This window comes from Strix aluco, chromosome 2, assembly GCF_031877795.1.
Source record: "Strix aluco isolate bStrAlu1 chromosome 2, bStrAlu1.hap1, whole genome shotgun sequence".
Taxonomy (NCBI): Eukaryota; Metazoa; Chordata; class Aves; order Strigiformes; family Strigidae; genus Strix; species Strix aluco.
In genome coordinates, this window is record NC_133932.1 from 37,942,767 (window position 1) to 37,963,651 (window position 20,885).

The 20,885-nt window shown below is 38.8% G+C and overlaps 1 protein-coding gene across 2 annotated transcripts in view; it reads right to left on the reverse strand.

The window, feature by feature from the left end:
• The window catches only part of DSCAM (DS cell adhesion molecule), a 476,243-nt gene that overhangs the window by 183,738 nt on the left and 271,620 nt on the right, over positions 1-20,885 (reverse strand). For both annotated transcript variants that reach the window (XR_012621906.1, XM_074814395.1), the window contains exon 4: positions 3,457-3,603. Coding sequence is in view for 1 of the 2 variants with exons in the window: in XM_074814395.1 (XP_074670496.1) it covers positions 3,457-3,603 (147 nt within the window). In the remaining variant the exon portion in view is untranslated. The remainder of the gene's footprint in view (positions 1-3,456; positions 3,604-20,885) is intronic.

The following is a 20,885-nucleotide window of genomic DNA, read 5'->3' on the forward strand; positions in this document are numbered from 1 at the left end:
GTTGAGGGCCACTGGGGGAGGAATTAAAGTAATGGTAATGAAAAGCTGTGGCTAGTAAATATTCCAGTCAGCCAGCCTCCTGGTTTGCTGCAGAGAACTTCATATGCTTCAATGCTGGGCCCAGGTAAAGTGTGAAACCACCTCAGAAAACAAGCTGATGGCAACAGCAAAGCAGCTGCTGCCCTTCTGCCCCTATGCCTAGGCAGAAGCCCAGTAAGCCAGGCGGGCTGCCCCCAGGAGCTGGGGGCTATGGCATAAGATACCATGGCAGGCACAGACCCTTTCTGCAGCTACCATTTCTGTCCCTTCAAGAACCGCACCCCGGTCCCTGGGTCCTCTATCCCAGGTTCACTTCGCTTCACTTTTTCCCTTCTCGAACTGAGTCTTGGCAGGAGCAGCCCAGCCTGAAGTCCCATCCATGGAACAGCTAAACTGGGATTTGCCTGCATACTTCAGAAGCCTTGAGCTGGTTCTTATAGAGAAGGTATTTAAAATATATTCAGGGATACACAAAAATATGATTCCAGTGACCTGCTTTCTTGGACTCTGTACTTATATATTTACATGGATAGTAAAAAGATCTCTTTGGGATGCCCCTGGAAGAGACTCCTAGTTAGAGCATCTACATTGCATATATTCCAGTTAAGAAAAAAGAAAAGAAAAAAAGCACAAAAGAAATCCCAGGGTTCATCAGCAATTACCTGTAATGAGGCAAATAGCAAAGTAATATAACTCAGTTCCAATATAAGGTATAGACTCTTTTGAATGATTATTTTACTATGCTTTAAAAGTCAGCTGCAAATGACTTCTAGCAAGGACAACAGTGGAAGATCTGAGGCAAAATACTGTTCTAAAATACTCTGGATCTTCTTTGAAGGGCAGAGCAAGAAACTCATTATACTTTCAAAATCATAAGGATTTTTTTGGGAACTGGGATTCATGGCTGGACAAAATTATTTTTGGAAAAGCACACTATAAATGGGCATTAGAGGAATAATCTGTAGCATGTTAATGGTCTTGGTTTTAATCTTATTTAGAAAGGCCACATGATTTCAAGATGTTCTTACTCCAAATGAAATCTGGAACTTTGCTTTGGTCACAGGCGTACTAATTATTCACATGTGCATTTGCTATTATATGTATATTACCCTCTCTTTCAAACAATAATGAAGCTTAACTGGTATTAAAAATGTGACCAAGAGGCTATGATCAATATCCACCACAAACTATTTCATCCCCAAATAAGCAAAGAATATTTATGGATGTAAAAGGCAGGAAAAAATTTAGGTCTCATGCAAGCAGACCTTTCACACTTAAAGGACTCACTATTTTAAAATATGAATTCCAGCCAAGAAAAAAGAAAACCTGTTAGAGAAATATTGAGACAAACTCTGCCCATAAGTGCTGCACTTGGTTCAGCAGACTAACAGACTGGAAATCAGAGCCCACTATAGCTCTAATAGAGAATAATTAACCCCATTGAATTAAAAAAGTCTTCTATTGCACACAGGTGAAATTTCCTATTTACATTTGGCCTGCAGAGGAGAATAGAAAAGGGAACTCCAGACAGAGCACACCTTTTAGGGTGCTTATCCTGAATTGCAAACAAGACAGAGCTTTCGTTTTTCCCCTTTTGTTCAGAGAAATAACTAGAAATTTTCCTGTGGTAACCAAGATACAAGCCTGATTTTATTTATGTTACCACTGGCTCAGCCTTAGCATGATTTCATACGGAAGCAGACCATATTATGTAGCCAGCTAGAAAGATAGGACCCTGCTTATCCTTATAAGACCAAAGCAGGCAGATTATTGTGCAGCAAAACTACTTCTTCACCTGGCTGGGAAAAGCAGAGGCAAGAGTTTTAACCACAGGGGACACATACCAAAGAAGAAACTCCTGGATCTCACTGGTAAGTGATTCTGATCTGAACAATCACACCATTTTTTTAATCATTAGTATAGTTAAGTACTGACTTGTACGTTCAGAGGGTTTCAGTATCCTTCAGCAATGACCATTTTGTAGAAGGGCAGGAATTATGTTACTTATGCAAAACCTGGTGCCCATCTCTATCTCTCTTAGGGCTCTCAAACAGAGAGTGGAGAACTGAGACCTAATCACTAGATTTTTTTTTCTGACAAAAGACAAGAGGATGAGGTGAAAAGGAGAATGGCCCCACTGACTGTTAAATTGTGAAGGTCACCATACCCTGACTGATATTTAGGGTTAGGATCTTTAGGGCAACTTAGTAACAGTGAAAATGAGAAAAAGTTCTGGGGGGCTTTCAGTGGGATGGTGGACATGACGTCTGTAAGGCAAGGATACAGGGACAAAGAAGAGAGAGTCTGGGATACAGACTTATATAACTCTATGGATGTGGGAATACAACTGCAGATTTGCTCACATAAAAACACAGGGTGCAGTTACATGCACTCACAAAATGAGGGAGAGGAAGGGGAGATGGAGAAGAGCTAATCCTATACAGAGATGTTTGAGATCAAGTTCCAAACTCAGGCCTGGGGTCTGCTCCTCCTTCTCATCTCATCCACAGCTGGCACCTCCTCTCACTGAGACAAAATGGGGAGAAGGTGGGATTGGAGCAGCACTGTACTGACAGCCCCAAGAGTTTAGGGGGGGTGTGTAGGAACCCAACAGTCCATCACACACACACAACAATCAGGAGATGATTTATGATTACAAGGAAAAGTTAAAATACCCCATCTACCTTCTCATTTTCCTACCTGCTGCAAAAGGCCATTTGCCCTGGGACTCTTAGCTCTAACCATGGACTGCCACCAGCTAATCCTCCTGTCTGCCTGCAGCACCCTGGGTGCCCTGGGACAGGTCACATACCTCTTCTGGCTGGAGATCACTCCTGGAAGCAGGGAAACATGCTGTTTTCTCCAGGGAAGGAGTGTGATGAATGAAAAGGAAGGCTGAAATGCACCTCAGCTAACCTGAGATTCCTGCAGTGGAAATATCTACAGCAGAGCTAAACGTCCTGAGCTCTTGCTATGGTTAACAGAGAGAAATAGGGACAATGGGGCAATTCATCTCACCCTAAAGTGTGCAGCTAAAAATGTTCCTCTCCTTTGGTTACAAAGGGAAGTTAAGGTGACTAGATACTTTCACTGTGCAGGTCTACTTTTAATGGGATGAATCCCACCCACAGTCCTTTTATACAGTACTCTAAAACTAGTAAAAATCCCTGTACTAAATGCCAGTGTACCCTATAGCCTCTCTGGAAATATCTAACAGAAGATGAAAAACAGAAAAAAGGATTTTAAAATGGGACGTTTTATTTTGCAGCAACAGCTCACAGCTGACCACTTCTACCTTCCATTTGACAGACAACTTTGTTGTTAGCGCATACAGGCACAAGAACCTGCCTTGCCAGTTTAGCACACTAGAGAGAGGCATATACAGTACGTAATGTAGCATGATATATAAAGGAGCACCTGATACAAAAAGTCTTGCACTGTTGCTTTGTCGTGTTTCTCCTGTATATCTGTGCCTTGTGATACATCGGTAGTTGTACAGTCCATCTTCATTCTGTACGTCTAAAATATACAAGGCTCCCGTGGATGTGATGAGAAATCTAGGTCCTGAAAGACACAAGAATTTGCAGTGTTTAAAATATCTGAAGGTTGTTACTGTGTTCTGCTTACTCACACTGAGGGATGGATGACACAAGCTGGAGAGTCCTGAAAGGTTTTTTTGCCATAGTTTAGAAGCTGCCAATTGTAAGTTTACTAAGTACTCACTGAAGGTGCATATAAAGATATTAATTCATGTGCACTTTTTATAAAAAAGGTAGGGAGCTGTAAGGAAAATGTGAGGAATGAAGGGAAGAAATGTGCCATGGTCTATATCACAATCAGTAAACAATATCCAAGAGGCACCTAAAATAAAATACAGGGTAAAGAACCAGTGCAGAATTTAATTCATTTTAATTCAATATTGTAGAGTGATACGATAGCAATTCACCATCAGAGCTGTATGTGATAGAAAGACAGTCTGGGACGGCATGCATATTTAAACAATATTAGCCAAAATAGCATGTGTTGTCCGGGTACACCAGAAAATTGAGGATAAAAAAGATCATAAAAAGTAAAACTAAAGGGATCAATGAAAGCAAGAGAACCTAACAAAAGGAGGAAGTTTTTACCCCAATAATATGAGACATATTTGCTGAAGAATTCCAGTCATAAGAGCCATGTACTGCACAGCCCTGCTCCACAGCTTGCTTCAGGTGTGATGGGAAAACAAGGACAGCAAAACCAGCCTTGCTGATGTTGCCTACACCACTGACCCCAGTGAAGGTGTACACACCTGCACCAGCTGCAAGCCAGACAGCAGGAGTGTAAGGAACAGTCCCATGGCCCCCACCCTGTCTGTGTTTCCTGTGGGTTAAGGCACTTCAGGCCTCAGCAGGATGGGCTGAGCTCCCTGAAGCTCAGTACTTCCATGGCCAAGCTACTGGCAAAAGGTGAGTTAATACATTATCTGACCAGCTCCGGGCTTTTTTTAAAAATAATATTGCAGTCTGTGATTAGAGAAGCACAATGTAAGCAGATAGACAGACTCAGTGTCTAAAAGAAGGGTTTAAATAATCAGCACAGGATGTGTTGTCTAATATCCAAAGTCTTGTTGTTTGGTTTTGGTTTTTTTTGTTTAATTATATACAGAAAGATTGCTGAACTTAATTTGCTTTCTGAAAGAAAAGTGACTGCCCCCTAAAACTGAACAAGGCTGACATGTTCATGGTCAGCATTTCTCCTAGTGTTCATTCAAATTGAAGATAATATAGTTGAAATTCTCTTAAAATACGCATTTTTTTATTATTAACTCTAAAATATGTGGAAAACATCACAATACGTATGTACACATGTGCAGTTTCGATCATTTGACACCTGCACAAATGCCTCTGTTCTGTTGAAAACGCATGTTTTAAAAGCAGGGACACAAAAAAGCTAACATCTACGTGTACATGGTTACTCTAAAGCTTTTCCCATGTTACAATAAGTGGAAGTAATGCAGTTACAATGCACTGCAAACTTGGGCCTCACTTGGCCACTCTTTCCGCTTAAATAATACTGCAGTCTAAGCTCCGTATGCTTTTCTAAAACTTTTACACTGGAAAATATGTTGATATCCTATTTTTTATGTCTGCTTTTTTTTCTCTAGTAGCTGGTAGCTTTTCCAATATACATACATGTACCCATGTATTAAAAACATAGCTGGCTCCCAAATTAGGGGAGAGAATACTCAAAGATGAAACACATTATGAACTAATATTCAGTAATATGCAGCAGGAGATATTTCCTTTTCTTCAGAGCTCTATTTCAGCAATGACTTTTTAATTATTAAGTGTAGCCAGGGTACATGCTCACAGATGCATCAGTGGGAAAGCAATCCAGCAGAGAAACGACAGAAAGGAAATGGTATCATTGCAGAGGGCAATCTCCTTTAAACCGCAATCTAAAAGAAATGGAAAAAAAAAAAATTTAACAACCATTTAATGTCACAGGACAGGACTGACCCTTAGAGCAGAAAATATTGAATAAAGCAACATCAGCCCACCTCTCTCATCCTTGTGTGCATACTGAATTATAAAATAACCACACTGACAAATTGTATTGGCTGACCCTGTTCTCCTGAAAGTCCTGAAAGTCCACAAGCAAGGAAGCAGTTAGGTTACAACTTTGGAAAAGCACGAACCACACTGCACATATCCTTCTGAACTACATTGTTTGTTCAAATAACGTGTGCCATTACTAAGAAGTATATTAACAAAATAAATCCCCAGAATGGAGGCATAGAAAATGTTGAGCTACTTGCCTGCTACTGGAGAAGAACTGGGCAAGGAAAAGTGGGAAAGAGGAGGGAGGACTGGATGGCAAGAGCACTCTGCTCAGCCATGAGCAACACTATATTCCTGCCTAGAGGGGGTTTACAGCCTAGGGAGGTGCCTTCTTATATAGAGGACATATTGACTTCCATATGCCTCTGAAAATATAATTGCTTGCATACAGAAGGCTTGTGTTTCAACAGAAATTACTTACAAACAGATGTACTGTTGAGTGTAGTAGGAAAAGCACCTGAATAGGTAATATTTCAGTTTCGCAGCCAGGTGTCTGATATACAGCATTGAAAATGTTACACGAAAAAAAGCAAAGCTATCTTGCATCTTATATTTTAATATGTTAGTTGCAGTGTTTGGAGGAAATGATATAGACAGTTAATAAGAATAAGTTAAACCAATAAATATGTTTTACCTAGTTTCTCGATTACTAATAATTCATTTATTTGCTAGTCACAAAAAAGCTTGGCTTGACCAGACATGCTAACGAGGTTTTCTACAAATACCAGGCAGCTAACAACTACCTACTAGCAACCAGAAAGCATAGTCTGCAAGTGTGCAGGCAATCACGTAGTGAACCCCCTTAGAGTCACAGGATTGTTCTTTACCTGATGTCAGTCATAGAGCCCAGCTCCAAAGCCACAGCAAGGAGGACCCTACCACCCCTTAGGGAGGCAGGCTCATAATGATTTCTACAGAAGAAGCACTTCCTGTTGGTCAGAGAATGCTTTTTTTTTTTTGGCAGGGGGGTGGGGGTGGTTGTTTTTCACACTGTAACTCCTAGATATAATGTACTATCCTATGCTAAGTATTCTTCCTTTTCCTTTCACAGTTCTCAGTTACTCAGACATAAACACTTGTCCCATTCCACCCTATCTCCTCATCACATAGGTACTCAACATCTGTACCCTTTAACAAGGTTCACCTTTACCCCTGTCTCTAGGTTAGAAGGATATTTAGAATTTTGGTGTGAAAACCATGGGCTGTTTGACTCATGTGTCACATGCAGATTATGCACTACTGAAATATTCATAGAGCAAATCTACCTTTGCCAAGAAATATGTCATAAGGACTACAGGTAATTAAAACACAGTTGTCTCCCTTAGTCTGTAGGCAGCATAAAATGACAGCTTTACAAGACTGGAATCACATTTAAGGACTTTACTGGGGTTAATGATGGGTATGCAGCAAAGGCAATGCCTTCTTGCTTCTGTTTCCAGCTGTGTGAGCATTAACCAGCTCTGTATTTCAGATAGCACACCACAGTTCAGACGTGTGCTTGCCCACAGCAAAGCCACTCGGCTTGCAGGGCTGCCAGGCTGCTGAACCAGCTCTGTGTATATCATGCAGATATGTCCTCTGTAGCCCAATCAAGGCTTAGAAAAGACTTTTCAAGCTGGGATGTAACTCCATTACCAAACTATGCAGGGATAGATGTTGGTGGAGATACTGCTCAGCTGCTATCACATCACAGGACCAGGAACACATGAAAAGGTGTTAATGGGATGGTTGTGGCCATTTTGGTTCCTTCAGTATTGTCATGTCCCGCTCAGATGAGGGAGACAAGTGACTCAGATTCGCAAATCCCCAGTGGAGTGGACAAGTCTCCAAGTCCAAACATTTATTAACTACCCACAATGTACTAATTGAACACACAATAGTTGGCTAAGTATATAGCAAGTTGTGGCAAGCAATACAATATGCCTTGCATTTCTTAATGGGAAAGGGAAAAGAGGGAGATAGAGGGAATGGGGAAATACAAATCACCGGTCTGGGTTTCTGCGCTGATCCTGCCGGCGAGGGTTCCAGGAGGCACAGGAGGCATCCGTCTTTTTTGCTTGCATCTGTCTTCTTCACTTCACTGCACTCTCCAGGCTCCTTTCTTCCCCATCCCCCCCCCTTGATTTATACACACTTTCCTTGGGTCCATCCCCTAGGTCGACCCACATACCTACGTATCCCATGTATGGGGAGGGGTAAGGTGTTTCATGGGATGATGTAATTAGCATGATCATGTTAGCCTTCATTAGCATATTGAGGGGTGTTAACTTTAATATGCATTTCGTGGATAATGAAGCAAAGGTCATTCACCAGACAGATGGCCCTTGAAATTTGGCCAGGTGCACCAGAGCAGAGCTGTCCTGTCTCCACAGGGCTCCCTCCTCCAGCTGCATCTTGTGTTATTTGGGCAGCCTTACCAGCTTTGACCTCCACAGAATGCACCCTGTGACTCATAGTTTTGTCTTGCGAGTGTTTGAGGCATTTCTTCGATCAGCCTCAACTTTTGCTTTCTCAGGCTGTTTTTCTTAGTTTCTTGCAGGCCTGGTTTCTCGTCTCTCACAAGTATATCTGCAAATGCTGTGAGTGGAACCCAAACAGCTGAGAGGCAGAAATGTACTCCTTGTACAATGGCTTCATGTAGCTTTCTCTTTCTGGGATCCAGTTTCACCTTTGCAAAGTATACATAACTCCATTTCTACAGAGTCACACTGTTGGAGACTATTACTATGCACAAGTTTAAGATCATACAAATGTGTCCAAAGTTTAAAAATTAATTTATTTCTCTATGCTTTTCTAAAGCTCTCATTATTTTCAGATCCTCTGCACAGTTTTGAGATATGGTCTATACAGGACATCATTGATAATTAAATTTGTCTCTCAGGGTAAGCATGAAGCAATTGTCACAGAAATTAAGTTAGAAGATCAAATTCAGAGCTTTCCTTAAAACTGCCGAAAGCTCACTTCCTCAGAATTTCTACCTTCTACACATTATTGCTGCTAACAGTTGCTCTGGAATTGAAACTGGGGAAATGCGTGGAGTGGCTACTGCCAGGTTGAAGAATATGTATAGATTTGTGGGCTATTTCCAGATCCCATAGTACTGACTTATATTTGCAAGTGAAGCCTTCCCTCCTCAGTCCTGGAAGTGAGTTTCCTCAGATGCAGTTATACATCTGGGTCAATGCGAGTGGGTACACTTATTAAAAGCCTGCCACTTAATAAAAGAGGTTTGTGAAAGCTGTGCAGAGCCAAGAAATTTTTCAGTGTTATCTTGCTGTATTTTCTAGAGAAGTTATGAGCATACTTGAGCTAACACTGCTTAGATCATCTTCCTGTTGGAAATTACTCAGACAATTGTATAATAAAACCTTCACTTAAAGAATTATCTAGAGATTTTTGCCTCACCCTCTTTAAAGATAACTACAAGTAAATAGTTATTGCCACACATCAGATGTTACCCCACAGTATACATTTCTTACCAACACACATTGTGTATAATTGCAGGGCTAAAGCTTCTCCTTTTCCTCTCTTCTTAATATATTTTGCATACTTATATAATGCTTTAATAACGAACCCCTCCTTCTACTCTAAAAATGCGAGACAGAAAAGATGACAGACAAATAAAAGGAGAAATGCATGTAATTTCTGTCATCTTTAAACGGAGAGCATTTTCATTAAAACCGACAGGCTGTCAGTTGTGACAAAGCCAAAGTGTTGAGTGTTCTGCCTTCTGTACTTCAAAAAGTGTTTAGAAATGCACCAGGATAGGGATCGACAAGCTCTTATTGCCCTGTTGATCTAGGGGAGTGCTTTCTTCTTGAGGCACATTTAATTTAATCGCACTTGCTTTGCTGTAACAAAGTCTAATTTTTTTGACTCACCTACTTAAATATGCCAAATAAGGATTTTTTAAAATGGAACATCCTTTCAGATAAACTGAAGTTTTTTGTTTGTTTGGCTGTTAGCAGGCTTGTTCAAGGGAGGAAGGCAGAGAAGCCTCCTTCACAACAATTAAAAAGAACACTGTCAAAATATAGCTCATAATTCCCATTTATTATTCCTTCTCAGTAGTGTTTGTACTAATGCCTTGAAAACTTGATTATAATGATTTCAGTATCTGATTTTCAGAGACGTTGAAAGCTTACATCTTTTTTGGTTTTCAATTCTTGGTGCCTTTGAAAACCCGGTCCAATATCTGTAGTATACATTTCATTCAAAGAGTTCAAAGGATGTTAGGAACCCTTACCACATTTTGCCTTGGTGAGGTGGGCAAGCATAGTAACATATTACTATTTAAAATTTAAATGTTTTACAGAGAAGCCTACTGAGATACGTGGATCAATGTACACAAGTCAGTGGAAAAACAAGGAATGGAACCCATAATTCTTTCTCCAACATCCCATCTGTCATTAATACATAACTTTGCCTCACTGTGAGACTGAAAACAAAATAAATAGATCCAAGGACTAGAAAGACCATTAGAGTCATTTATTGTCACATTTCATACTCCACCCATTAACTCCTGCACCAAGTCCATATCTGGAAGTTAAGCTATAGCTTTTTAAAAAAGACATTAGTCATGATTAAAGATTTCTTGTAAGTGGAGGGCATGTGATACCCCCGGGTAAATTACTCCAATGGTTAATTATTCTCACTTTTGAAAGTTAGTGTATGGTTTGTGGTCTATCTGGCTTTGAACCCAGCTGTTGGATCTTACTGTGCCTTCATTAAAGATTTCCTTTGCAGTCAGAAATCTTCTGCCCATTTAAGTACTTACAGAACATGAGGAAATTACCTCTTAAACCATCTTTCTCCTTAATTAGTTATACAGATTGAACTTCCTAAATCATTTACTGTGAATTATTCATAGCCTGAAATAGTCCTGTAGTTTTTGCCCAACACCTTAACAACTTTTTGTAGTTCTTTTTCAAGTTCAGATCATGCGCAACCATTCAGTAATGGTTCTGGTAATAGGGAATGAAAAATGTCTCTCCTCTATACAAATTTTCCTTCCACTTATACATCCAGAAATTACAGTAGTTGTCTTATCAGTGCTAAGTTGCTTCAGTTGTTCACTGAAAATTGTGATCTCCTTTCCAGACTCATGGACTTAGAGAATAGATTTCCCCCATTCTGTAGATGCAACCTATTGTCTGTCTTAACACTAGAATGGGCTGTATGAAAAACTACATGTTCAAATCAGACCTCTTTATCACACAATCCAATCTCCCTATGCAACTCACCAAGCCATACCATCATTTGCCATTACACCAACGTTTAAACAGTTTGCATACTTTATCAACATGTCTTTCCTTTACTAATTTTCATTCATTAATGAAACTTTAAATTTATGTCTTCATTTGAGATATTACCAAACCACTTGATTTGAAGATACATCTTTCAAAGTAATAAGACCCTGAAGAGAACAGGGAAGAGGGGGAGGAAACTGGGTCGCACCTAGGCTTGACCAACCTGAACTGAGGGCCCCAAATCCCATGACATTTTAGAAACACACCCCTCATTTTACTATCTGCTGACTGGTGCCCTAAATAACCTAGTGACTTCATTAAAGTTGAGCTGCATTAGCAGATCATGTGTTCATTTCTCTAAGTGAGAAGAGGTCACATTAACAATTATGAAATTGCTCTTATGTAAGGTTTTTAATGCTTTCCATTAGACTGTATAATATCAGAGATTAAAATAAAATTTTACAGGTCTGAGTAATAAGTTAAAATAATTCTGTTTAGGTTTCTTATGTGAAATTGTTCTCATGTATAATTCATAAGAAAATGTGAACACTTTCCTGTCGAATTAGTGCATAATATTCTTGTATGAAAATGAGAATATTTTAAAACTGTAGCATTAATTATTCTTTTATCATGCCCTTTTCCCCCAGTATGCTGGTAGTCTTTAAATAGGGGTAATGTTATCCTCAAGATGGTTTAAAAAATCATATTTGATTTTCACTTTGTTGGAAACACATCTAATAGCATTATGTTATTGCAATCTAAATTGGGTTGATAGAAATTAAGAGAACAGATGGCTGTTCTAATTGTGTGCCAAATGATAACATAGAACAAATAAACTTTTATCAACCTTACTTGTCACCTCTGCTGGATAGAACTGCTTCTGCTAAGCAAGTTTCTAGCATGACCTGTGCACGCAAGGGGAGAAACCTCCCCACAGAGCCAAAGCAGAGAGTAACCTATAACTCAGTTTTACAGCACTGCTACAACATCATTCTCAAAGCAAAACAATCTGCTGCTCTGGGCATGGAAAATGTGCTAGAAGCAGCTGTGCTTAAACTGTGCCCTGAAGTCACAGTCCTTTGAATGCTTTTGATACACAAACCAAAGATTAGATGAGGAAAGAGAGGCATATAGGGAAAGAGGGAGGTAAGGATTTCACTTTTCCAAGCACCACTCACATAATGTGCTCAACCTACATAAGACACCTAGGGTGGTGTTCACAGTAGGTGGTGCAGATGGTCAAAACAGGACTATGCTCCTCTGAGCAGCACAACCTCACCCCCAGGGACATAGCCAAGCTCACAGGCCCTGGTAGCACACCCTACAGGGGAAAAAACTGAATTTTTTAGCCCTTCACATTCCCTCAGCAATAGGGTCTGCAAACTGCACCTTTGGAGGGTGTTGGCCACTGCCCCTCTCCCTGGGACACAACCTGCAGCTGACTTCCAGGAGAACAGGAGCAGGAAGGAAGCCACAGCACTGCCGTACAGCCCAAGGGCAATGAACTTTCTTAATCAATTGCAATTAAATTAGCCCTTCCTTCTCTTACCACCTCCACCCTTCAAGCACACCTGTTGAAGAACCACACACTTATTTGCATTACATGGCCTGGTCTTTATCTCTTAGAAATCTGGGTTTGGATAACTGGAGAGGCCACCATGAATGTGAGTTTCTGGGAGAAAGATTCAGCGGTAAAGCTTCTCAAGTGCCACCCTAGTACAATGTTACTCATGAGGAATTAAGGTCTTCCAATTTTTTCCTGACACAAGGAAAGAAATAAGCATAAAAGACATAAGAAGTGGTTGTCTGAGGCAAAGGAGGTTGCTGCCATATTTGATCTATTGTTCAGGCTCCTCAAAGCTCACAGAGATGTATCTCTACTGAGCTTGCAGGTCTGAAGTTTTCTTTATTTCCACAGCAGCTATACTTTTCCATTTTCCTTCTGTTTGGATTTTTTTCTTTTTCTTTCCCCAGAATTAAATTTGAGAATTTATAAAACAAGCCAGAAACCTCACATGAGGTATTTTTCTATTTTATATAGGTGCATAATCTGTTTTGAGTTCAATAACTGAGGTTATCTCTCTGCAAAGAGTTAAGGACATTTATAAACATTTCCAATCCAATGGCCTGACATGGTTCCAGTTGTAATACAGATGGATTCTTAACTTTGCAATATTTACGTAGAACCGATAGCTCAAGACTAAGACAGATTTTTTCTTACACCATCACTTTTTAGCCCCCTCACCTCTTCTACCTCAGTCACATCCCTCCCTCAAGGAACATCTATTTTGCTGGCAGTTCAGTCTGAATCAGGCTATACAAGTAAATCTGTTATTCGTCAGTCACGCTGCCCCTTGGCCAGTGGAGGTCAGAACTGCTCAAAGTGTGTGAAGTCCAATTCAACCATCATTACCATCTCTCTAAAACACTAGGAGAGGAAGGGAGCAAGGTCATGAAATATTTTGCCCTCGATCCTTGAAAGTAGAAAAGCTTAAAGAGAAGAACAGTTAACACAGAATTGCTATTATTTTGGCATCTATATATCTAAGGAATATTAGGGACCAACCATGTCTTTCTGCATCTCTCTGAAGAAAACAGATTTAATGAAATCTAGATGCTGTGGTGTTTACTTCTCCATTCCAAAATGGCTTACTGTGTCTTATAACTTGAGATTTTGACACAGCTATCATTTCCAGATTTCCCTTAATGTTTTGCATGTAATATTACTAGCTAAGACAACAAGCCTGCTGATTTTTTGCGTATAGAACCATAAGGTTAATAAAATTGAGAGAGAAAGGGAGAAAGAAACAAAGAGAAAGAAAAAAGAAAGAAAAAAATATAAAGCAATAAAGGCAAAAAAGAGAAAGACATAAAGGGGAAGGGGGGAGGGAGGGAAATGAAGCTCCAGGTTTGGCTTTCTAAATTGAGCTGAGAGAGATTATCTGCTGAGTCAATTACAGCTTTACCCTAGGAACAAGAGTTGTGGCACTGTGTTGGGTTCACATTCAGACAGGATGAGGCCTGAACACAATGCTCAAAAATCAAACAGGTCCTGAAAGCTGGTGGTATCTATATTCACGGTTTTAGCTGCTTTAAATTCAACTATAACATGAGTTCATTTGTGTTTCTGTAATCACAGAATAAGGAAAGACATATGAGCATTACTGCTATTATATGCACAGTGCTATCATTTTCTGAATAAGTTTGGATACTAGGATAATGGCCACTCTGAAAACCAGATTGTTAGACAAATTACACAAATCAGAACACATTTTATTGCCCCCTCCATGTTTCTGAGACTGCAAAAATGTATTTCATGCCAATTGTTCATACCAATTCCACTTACATTAAGTATGCAGTATTCAAGCTTTATAAAGGAGGAATAAACATGCTCTTTTTTAAAAAGAGCATAAATAGATGCAGGAGTTGTATTTTTGTGTATACAGACTAGTTTATGTTAAGTGCTACTACTTTATGATTGGATAGTATAAACGTGACTGATCACATAATGTTTATATTTAATTGTTCACCCCCTTAATCTTTTATGAATATATTAGGCATGAGCAACTACCATTCTCCACCCGCTGTTGCTAACTGTCAGTCCTCCAGGATATTAAATAAAACTGCCATAATCTTTAATACCACAGTTTTAGATGATTTGGGTCCTTGCACACATTACTGCAGAATCTGCTTTCCTTATTTCAGCTAGAAAGCAAGCAGATAATTTTAAATCACTAGCTAGTTTTAGGGGCTCTGATTAAAGAGGATTCAGCTTTGCCCATGATATATGGAGCTGTCTGGAGGATTAAAATTTCTTCGCTCAGGCTTTTGCTGGTGCATCCCAAGTAAATAAATAGCCTGCAGCTGACCAGTGGCTTAGCACAGATAAACTTATGCTTTACAACATCAAAGAACATAACCCACCCCTCCTTCTATCTGCAGGTAAATTTAAACACAAGCTTGTTAAGTAAATGAAGAACCTCCATCTCCTCTGGCCTGAACAGCAGTTGGTTTATGTCACCATCATCAAATATTCACCTTAATAGTTTATAGCTTCGAAGTCATTGTATATGCAGAATACATACTGTTATACACAATATGATCAGAATAAATCACAGCCTCACATACACAGAATTACAAGTGCCACCAGCTGCAGAATTATTTTGACTAACTGCAAATAATCAATATTATGCTACATTAATTAGAGCAGCTGCAACTCTGTGGCCCCACATGTTTAGCCGCATTTGTTCTGCAGGTAATTGTGAAGGTAATGAAGCATTTCAACCTTAAGAAACAGTTTTATGAGAACCTTAGAACAGTACCCACTCCCCTTCATGAAAATTTCTATTCAAAGATTCACAAGACACCTGAGTATTCAGAATATTTCTTAAGGGATATGCAGTAACTAACAGACAAAGCCTTGTGTAGTACATTCTAGCACAGTATTTTTACCTAATGACTTATTTTGAGAGTGTAAAATTTGGGAAACCTAAACAGGTTAATTCTGGTTTTAGGGTAGTGACTTGGGAAGAAGTTATTATCTTCTTTGCTCAATTTGAAAAAGTAAAACATGTTGTCTCTTGGGTAAAAACTACTCAAAATATAAACTGTGGGAGGAAATAGTTCCACTAGGAATTAGAGCTAAATGAAATCATTTCCCCTGGAGAGTCCTGGCCAGTCCCTTAGGGACAGAGTCCAGTGTTCAGTGAATAATTTTTAAGAGGAAGAAAAAAATCAATTAACGATGTACATTTCTATCTTTAGAACAAGACAACATTGTTAAGTCTATGGAGTCACCTTTTGACAGCTCTTTAAAGAACAAAATATTTTAAAAAATTTCCTCTACCATCAGCTGCATACGACTTTTCCTCTAGAAACCTGTCCTCTCTCATACACACCGATTTCCACTGTGAACATACCCTGCTATGGAATATGATGGGAACATACCTCTGTCACTGGATTATCCTTCCACACAACACAGGTGAGCCACAGAGCTCCATTTCATACGCTTTATGTTTTTAACTTGTTTCAGCTCTGAGTATCACTCATACACATACTATTTTTTAAAAATAATCTCCTGACAAGTCCCATGTTCTAGGAATTGATACACATTTTCCTCAGTATAGACACATACAGAACCTTCATTAAGTGCCTATACAGCCTAGCACCATAAAAATTGATGAAGCAGTGTTTTAAACAGGTGCAGCATCAGGATGACAGTAGTAAGAGCAGAAATAGGTAAAGATTGTTCCATACTGTGTAATGAAATAAAAGATCATCTGCAGACCCTGATTCAATGAAATTAATAAAGGAATATTAGAAAAATAGCAACTGAGTCTTATACAAGATAAGTCACACATATAATCAAATATACTGGAAGAAAAAAAAAAAAAAGCAACACTGATTTTAAATTGGAATAACTGCAAGCAATTCTTAAGAATATGATCCCAGACTGTATTGCATCAGCATACAGGGATCCAACATGCATGCTGACCTCACTTTTTGTGGGTTACAAAGTTTTATAATTCTTACAACATTTTAATAATCAGAAACACATTGAATGTGTGTTATAATGCTGTAAGAAGCTCCAGTATTTCTGGGCCCCACAACTTAAGATGGGTGTGAAGGTCCTTGCAGGCATCCAGAGGAGGGCAACAGAGCTGGTGAAAGGGCTGGAAGGCATGTCCTGTGGGGAGTGGTTAGGGACTTTGGGTATGTCTAGTTTGGAGAAAAAGAGACTGAGGGGTGACCTAGTTACTCTCTACCGCTTCCTAAGGAGGGGAAGCAGAGAGGGAGGTGCCAATCTCTTCTTCCTTGGATCCAGTGATAGGACACGTGGGAATGTCTCAAAGATGAGCCAGGGGAGGTTTAGACTGGATATTAGGAAACATTTCTTTACTGAGAGGGTGTTCAAACCCTGGAACGGGCCTCCTAGAGAGGTGATTGATGCCCCGAGCCTGTCAGTGTCTAAGAGGCAGTTGGACAATGCCCTTAACAACATGCTTTAACTTTTGGTCAGCCCTGAATTGGTCAGGCAGTTGGACTCAATGGTCATTGTAGCTCCCTTCCAACTGAAATATTCTATTCTATTCTATTCTATTCTATTCTATTCTATTCTATTCTATTCTATTCTATTCTATTCTATTCTATTCTATTCTATTCATGATGTTTATTTTCTGTGTTTTGTCAAGGTAGGCTCTTTACTGACATCTTTGTCAAACTAACTTTTTAACAGTGAAAGGGTTCAGTAAATACAACTTTTCAGCATAGATTAAATTCAGAGTGTGATTTATGCTGAGCATCAACACAAGATTATGGGGTATTTCAATCCAACTTAATTTCAAAGATATATAAGAGATAAAACTAGGAAGGATGTGTAGTTCCAGACCTTCTCATAAAGCTTATGTTGATTCTGTACTATAACTTTCCTTAGATTGGCAACACAAAGAAAAATATCATCATAAATACAACAAACATCATTCCTTTAGAATAAATGTAAGCATTTTAGGGTTTTTTATTGCCTTCTCTGAACTGCTCAGAGGATCATGACTTGACAGCCTTTCCAGATATCAAAAACATTATGAAAATATGCCTAAATACATTTCTCAGGTAATTTTAATATTTTGCCCATTTTTAATTGATCGGGAAATTGAGGCACTGTAAAGCTAATTGATTGGCCTAACGTTATCTTGCATGTTTGTGGAAGACTTGGGAATCCAATATCCAAGTCCTGGTCTTTGAGCATAAAAGCATCCTTTCCTACTTCTTATTTTACATGCTGTGCCTGAAGACCTGCCAAATAATATCCAACCCTTTACATAGGTACACAACAAGGACACGGTTTGAATATGTAAAGCTCTATGTATGAACTAAACGTTACTATTATTCTACTATTTCAATTGTCAGTGTTCGCAAGCACACTGTACCTGTTTTTATTTGCACTGCTGCACATTTTGTATGAAGACCTCAGAATAAATTTTGAAATATAGCCTTTTGCCAGACTAATGTTTTAGGCAAGTCTGTTGTAAACATTATTCTCCTTTTCCTGAGCTCTTCCTTTACTTAAAGATAGAATTAGTTCTACAAATGATGAAAAGCATCTATTTTGTTAACGCTTACAGCTCTGGTTTAGGGTTGCATGACACCATTTATTAAGCAATAAGAGCCACTATAAGGTGTTTTTTTGGTATCTTTTAAATCATGAATGTTAAGAAAATAGAGGTGTTTTAGAACGAGCTACTGCAAGCTCATATTCTAAATCTTAGACTTTGGCTGAAAGTCACACAAACATTTTTTTCTACTTCTAAAACTTTTTTTTGAAGAAGCATAGCATTAGATTAAAAAAAAAAAAAGCAACAAAATAAAAATGTCAAAGCAGAGATACCAGCATTGCCTGGACCCTAAGCAGTCCTCCTGAGCAAGTCATTCTCTCTTTCTTTATCTCCACAGGCCATTAAAGAACATTTTGAGTCATGGAATGACCTTGCTTGTCAACATCATATGACATTAGTAGAGATGGCCTTGACCATGCTAATAACATTTATACATGAAGATTTATATAATTGACATTTCTTGCATTCCCAGAAAATGTAAGCAGCATAAAGTTGCCTGGATTGACCTGACAGAAATGCACATACATGTACAGCACATCCAGTCCATCCTAGATGTGCAGAATCTGAAGGGAGTACTTTGCACTGATGATCAGTGCAGTACAACTGCCGCAGCATACAGAGTGTAAGTCAGACACATCCATGATCTCTTGCACAATGTAGATGTGGATCAACTGCCAACTGCATGCATGATATTTGTTTTTAAAGGATTAGCACATGGGGATAAAATACACCTTTACGGTAGAGGACCATTATGAAACCTGTGAACCATATATGTGTCTCATTTAAGCCATCAGAACATGGCTTAAAAGGGATTTAAAATCATGTACCAGTGGTCTGATTTTCTTACTTGTGCATGACAGTTGCCTGAAAAGAGATGTGACTCTCTGTAGACAGTGCTTTAAATGCATAAGGTCTAAAAGTAGTCTTTTTTTGGGCAACTTAATCTAAAGTAAGGATATTCAGCCAATTTGCTTCAATGTACTTCTTTTTCCCGAGAAAACACAGTGTAGTTTTTGGGACTTGACATTTTACGTGAGCATTCAAGAAACGCTAGTGTCACTTAGATAAGAACATTTAAAAATAATTATCCCTATTTTTCAATACTGGGTAGCAAAAAAGTAATGAAGAAAAAGCTCTGAACTAAAACTATTTTTCTTCTCTTTTCTTGATATTCAGCTTTAATCTGGGTATACTCTTTTGTGCAGCCAATGGCTTAGGGATGTGAACAGCCATAAATGAATCTTATAAAAAGAAAATTAATGTAGCAAAATCTGACAGCTGCATTTATTCTAAGCAAATTCTGCATTGGTTCAATCTCTTGAGCAACTGTTATTTGGGTCAACATTATTGCTTTCATAGTTCACAGTTTTTATCTCCCAGGAGAAAGCCAATTTTTCTTCACTCCAATCCCCTTACGCAGAGCCCCAAGAATTTGTATCACTGAACCTAGGATTTGCATTCTATACCATGTCCACAGTTGAGACACAGTATCTCCCTCCCTAGAGCATTTTCATTAAAAAGGTGGAACATATATGCAATCCCTGTAAATTGAGCCTTGTTGATTTTATGTTCTTTCTGGAACAAGGAGAGCATTGTACAAAGCACAGCACATTGCAGAGCAAAGAACACAGAAGATAGGAGAAAAATAAATAAATAATATCCAAAAGATCCAAAAGTCAATATACCATGTTTAATTTCTGTTTCTTTCTGACAGTAGCATTGGCCCCAGAGTCTAGTAAGGAGCAGTTCAATAATAACGATCTAAGGCTGGTCTTCAATAGAGATTCAACAGCTGACAGCTCTTCTGTTCAAATCGACAAGAGCACAAAGAAAGACTTGAATAATTAATTGTAAAAGGTTGGATGTGATCTGATTGTGTGACCAACCTGTTACATTGACTTGCTTTGACATAATCTTTCAAAATGAGATATTAAACCTGAAACTCTTCTACACTTTTTCCTATTACCTGGGTAACTCTTCTTCTGTGGCATAGTCTGCAGAGTATACCCATGAGATGATTGGTGCCAAAGGAGAGACCCAATTTCACTTGTGTGGCTAGGACTCTGTACTGCAGGCCTGCCTGCTCTCTATAAAAAAATACTTTTAAATACTGCTGTACAGATGCAGCCATCAAAAGAAACAGGGATGGGGAAAAAAAGTGACATTACCAAAGGTAACAGCTATTAACTAATCTCTTCCTAACTTAAAAAAAAAAAAAAAAGGTTAAATTAAAAGCTACCCTTTCTCACTTAATTTGAGATACTTTTCCAATATTACTGTTTTTTTTTAATTTGAGAATAATTTTCCATTTAAATAGAAGCTGCAAACACCTGAACATTCAGAGGCAAGCTATGTGATTAATACCATTTCAAACATAATCTGCAATTATTTTTTCTAGGGATATAATATGTTAAAATGCATGACTTCAACATAGCATTGTCTTCTGGCTCGGATGCTGCTTTTTCTGCATCAGCAACCCTCAAGTATTGGTGGCACAATAAACCTTTGTTTAACCACTATTCAATATATCTGGATGACAGAAATAGCAGGTACCAAATAATTTCTGGTTGCTAAAGTTCATGTAGATCTTTTAATATGAGAAAGAAAGATAGGTATTTTAGGCTTCCCAAAGTCTACAGATGTGTAGTTAAATGCTGATTCTGTGTTTTGAAGGAGTATTTGCTACAGTTAACTGGCAAACACTTGCCACACTCTACCTTGGGAAACTGAGATTTTTTTAGTGAAGAGTAACAAGTATTTTCTATAAGACCCAGGCTTCTCTCTCCCCTTATTCAGACAAAATTCTCACAGAGTTTTACTGCATATGGGAAGGCTGACTGACTGAGGAGGGCATATTTTAAAGTTTGTTTGATAGCCTGCCT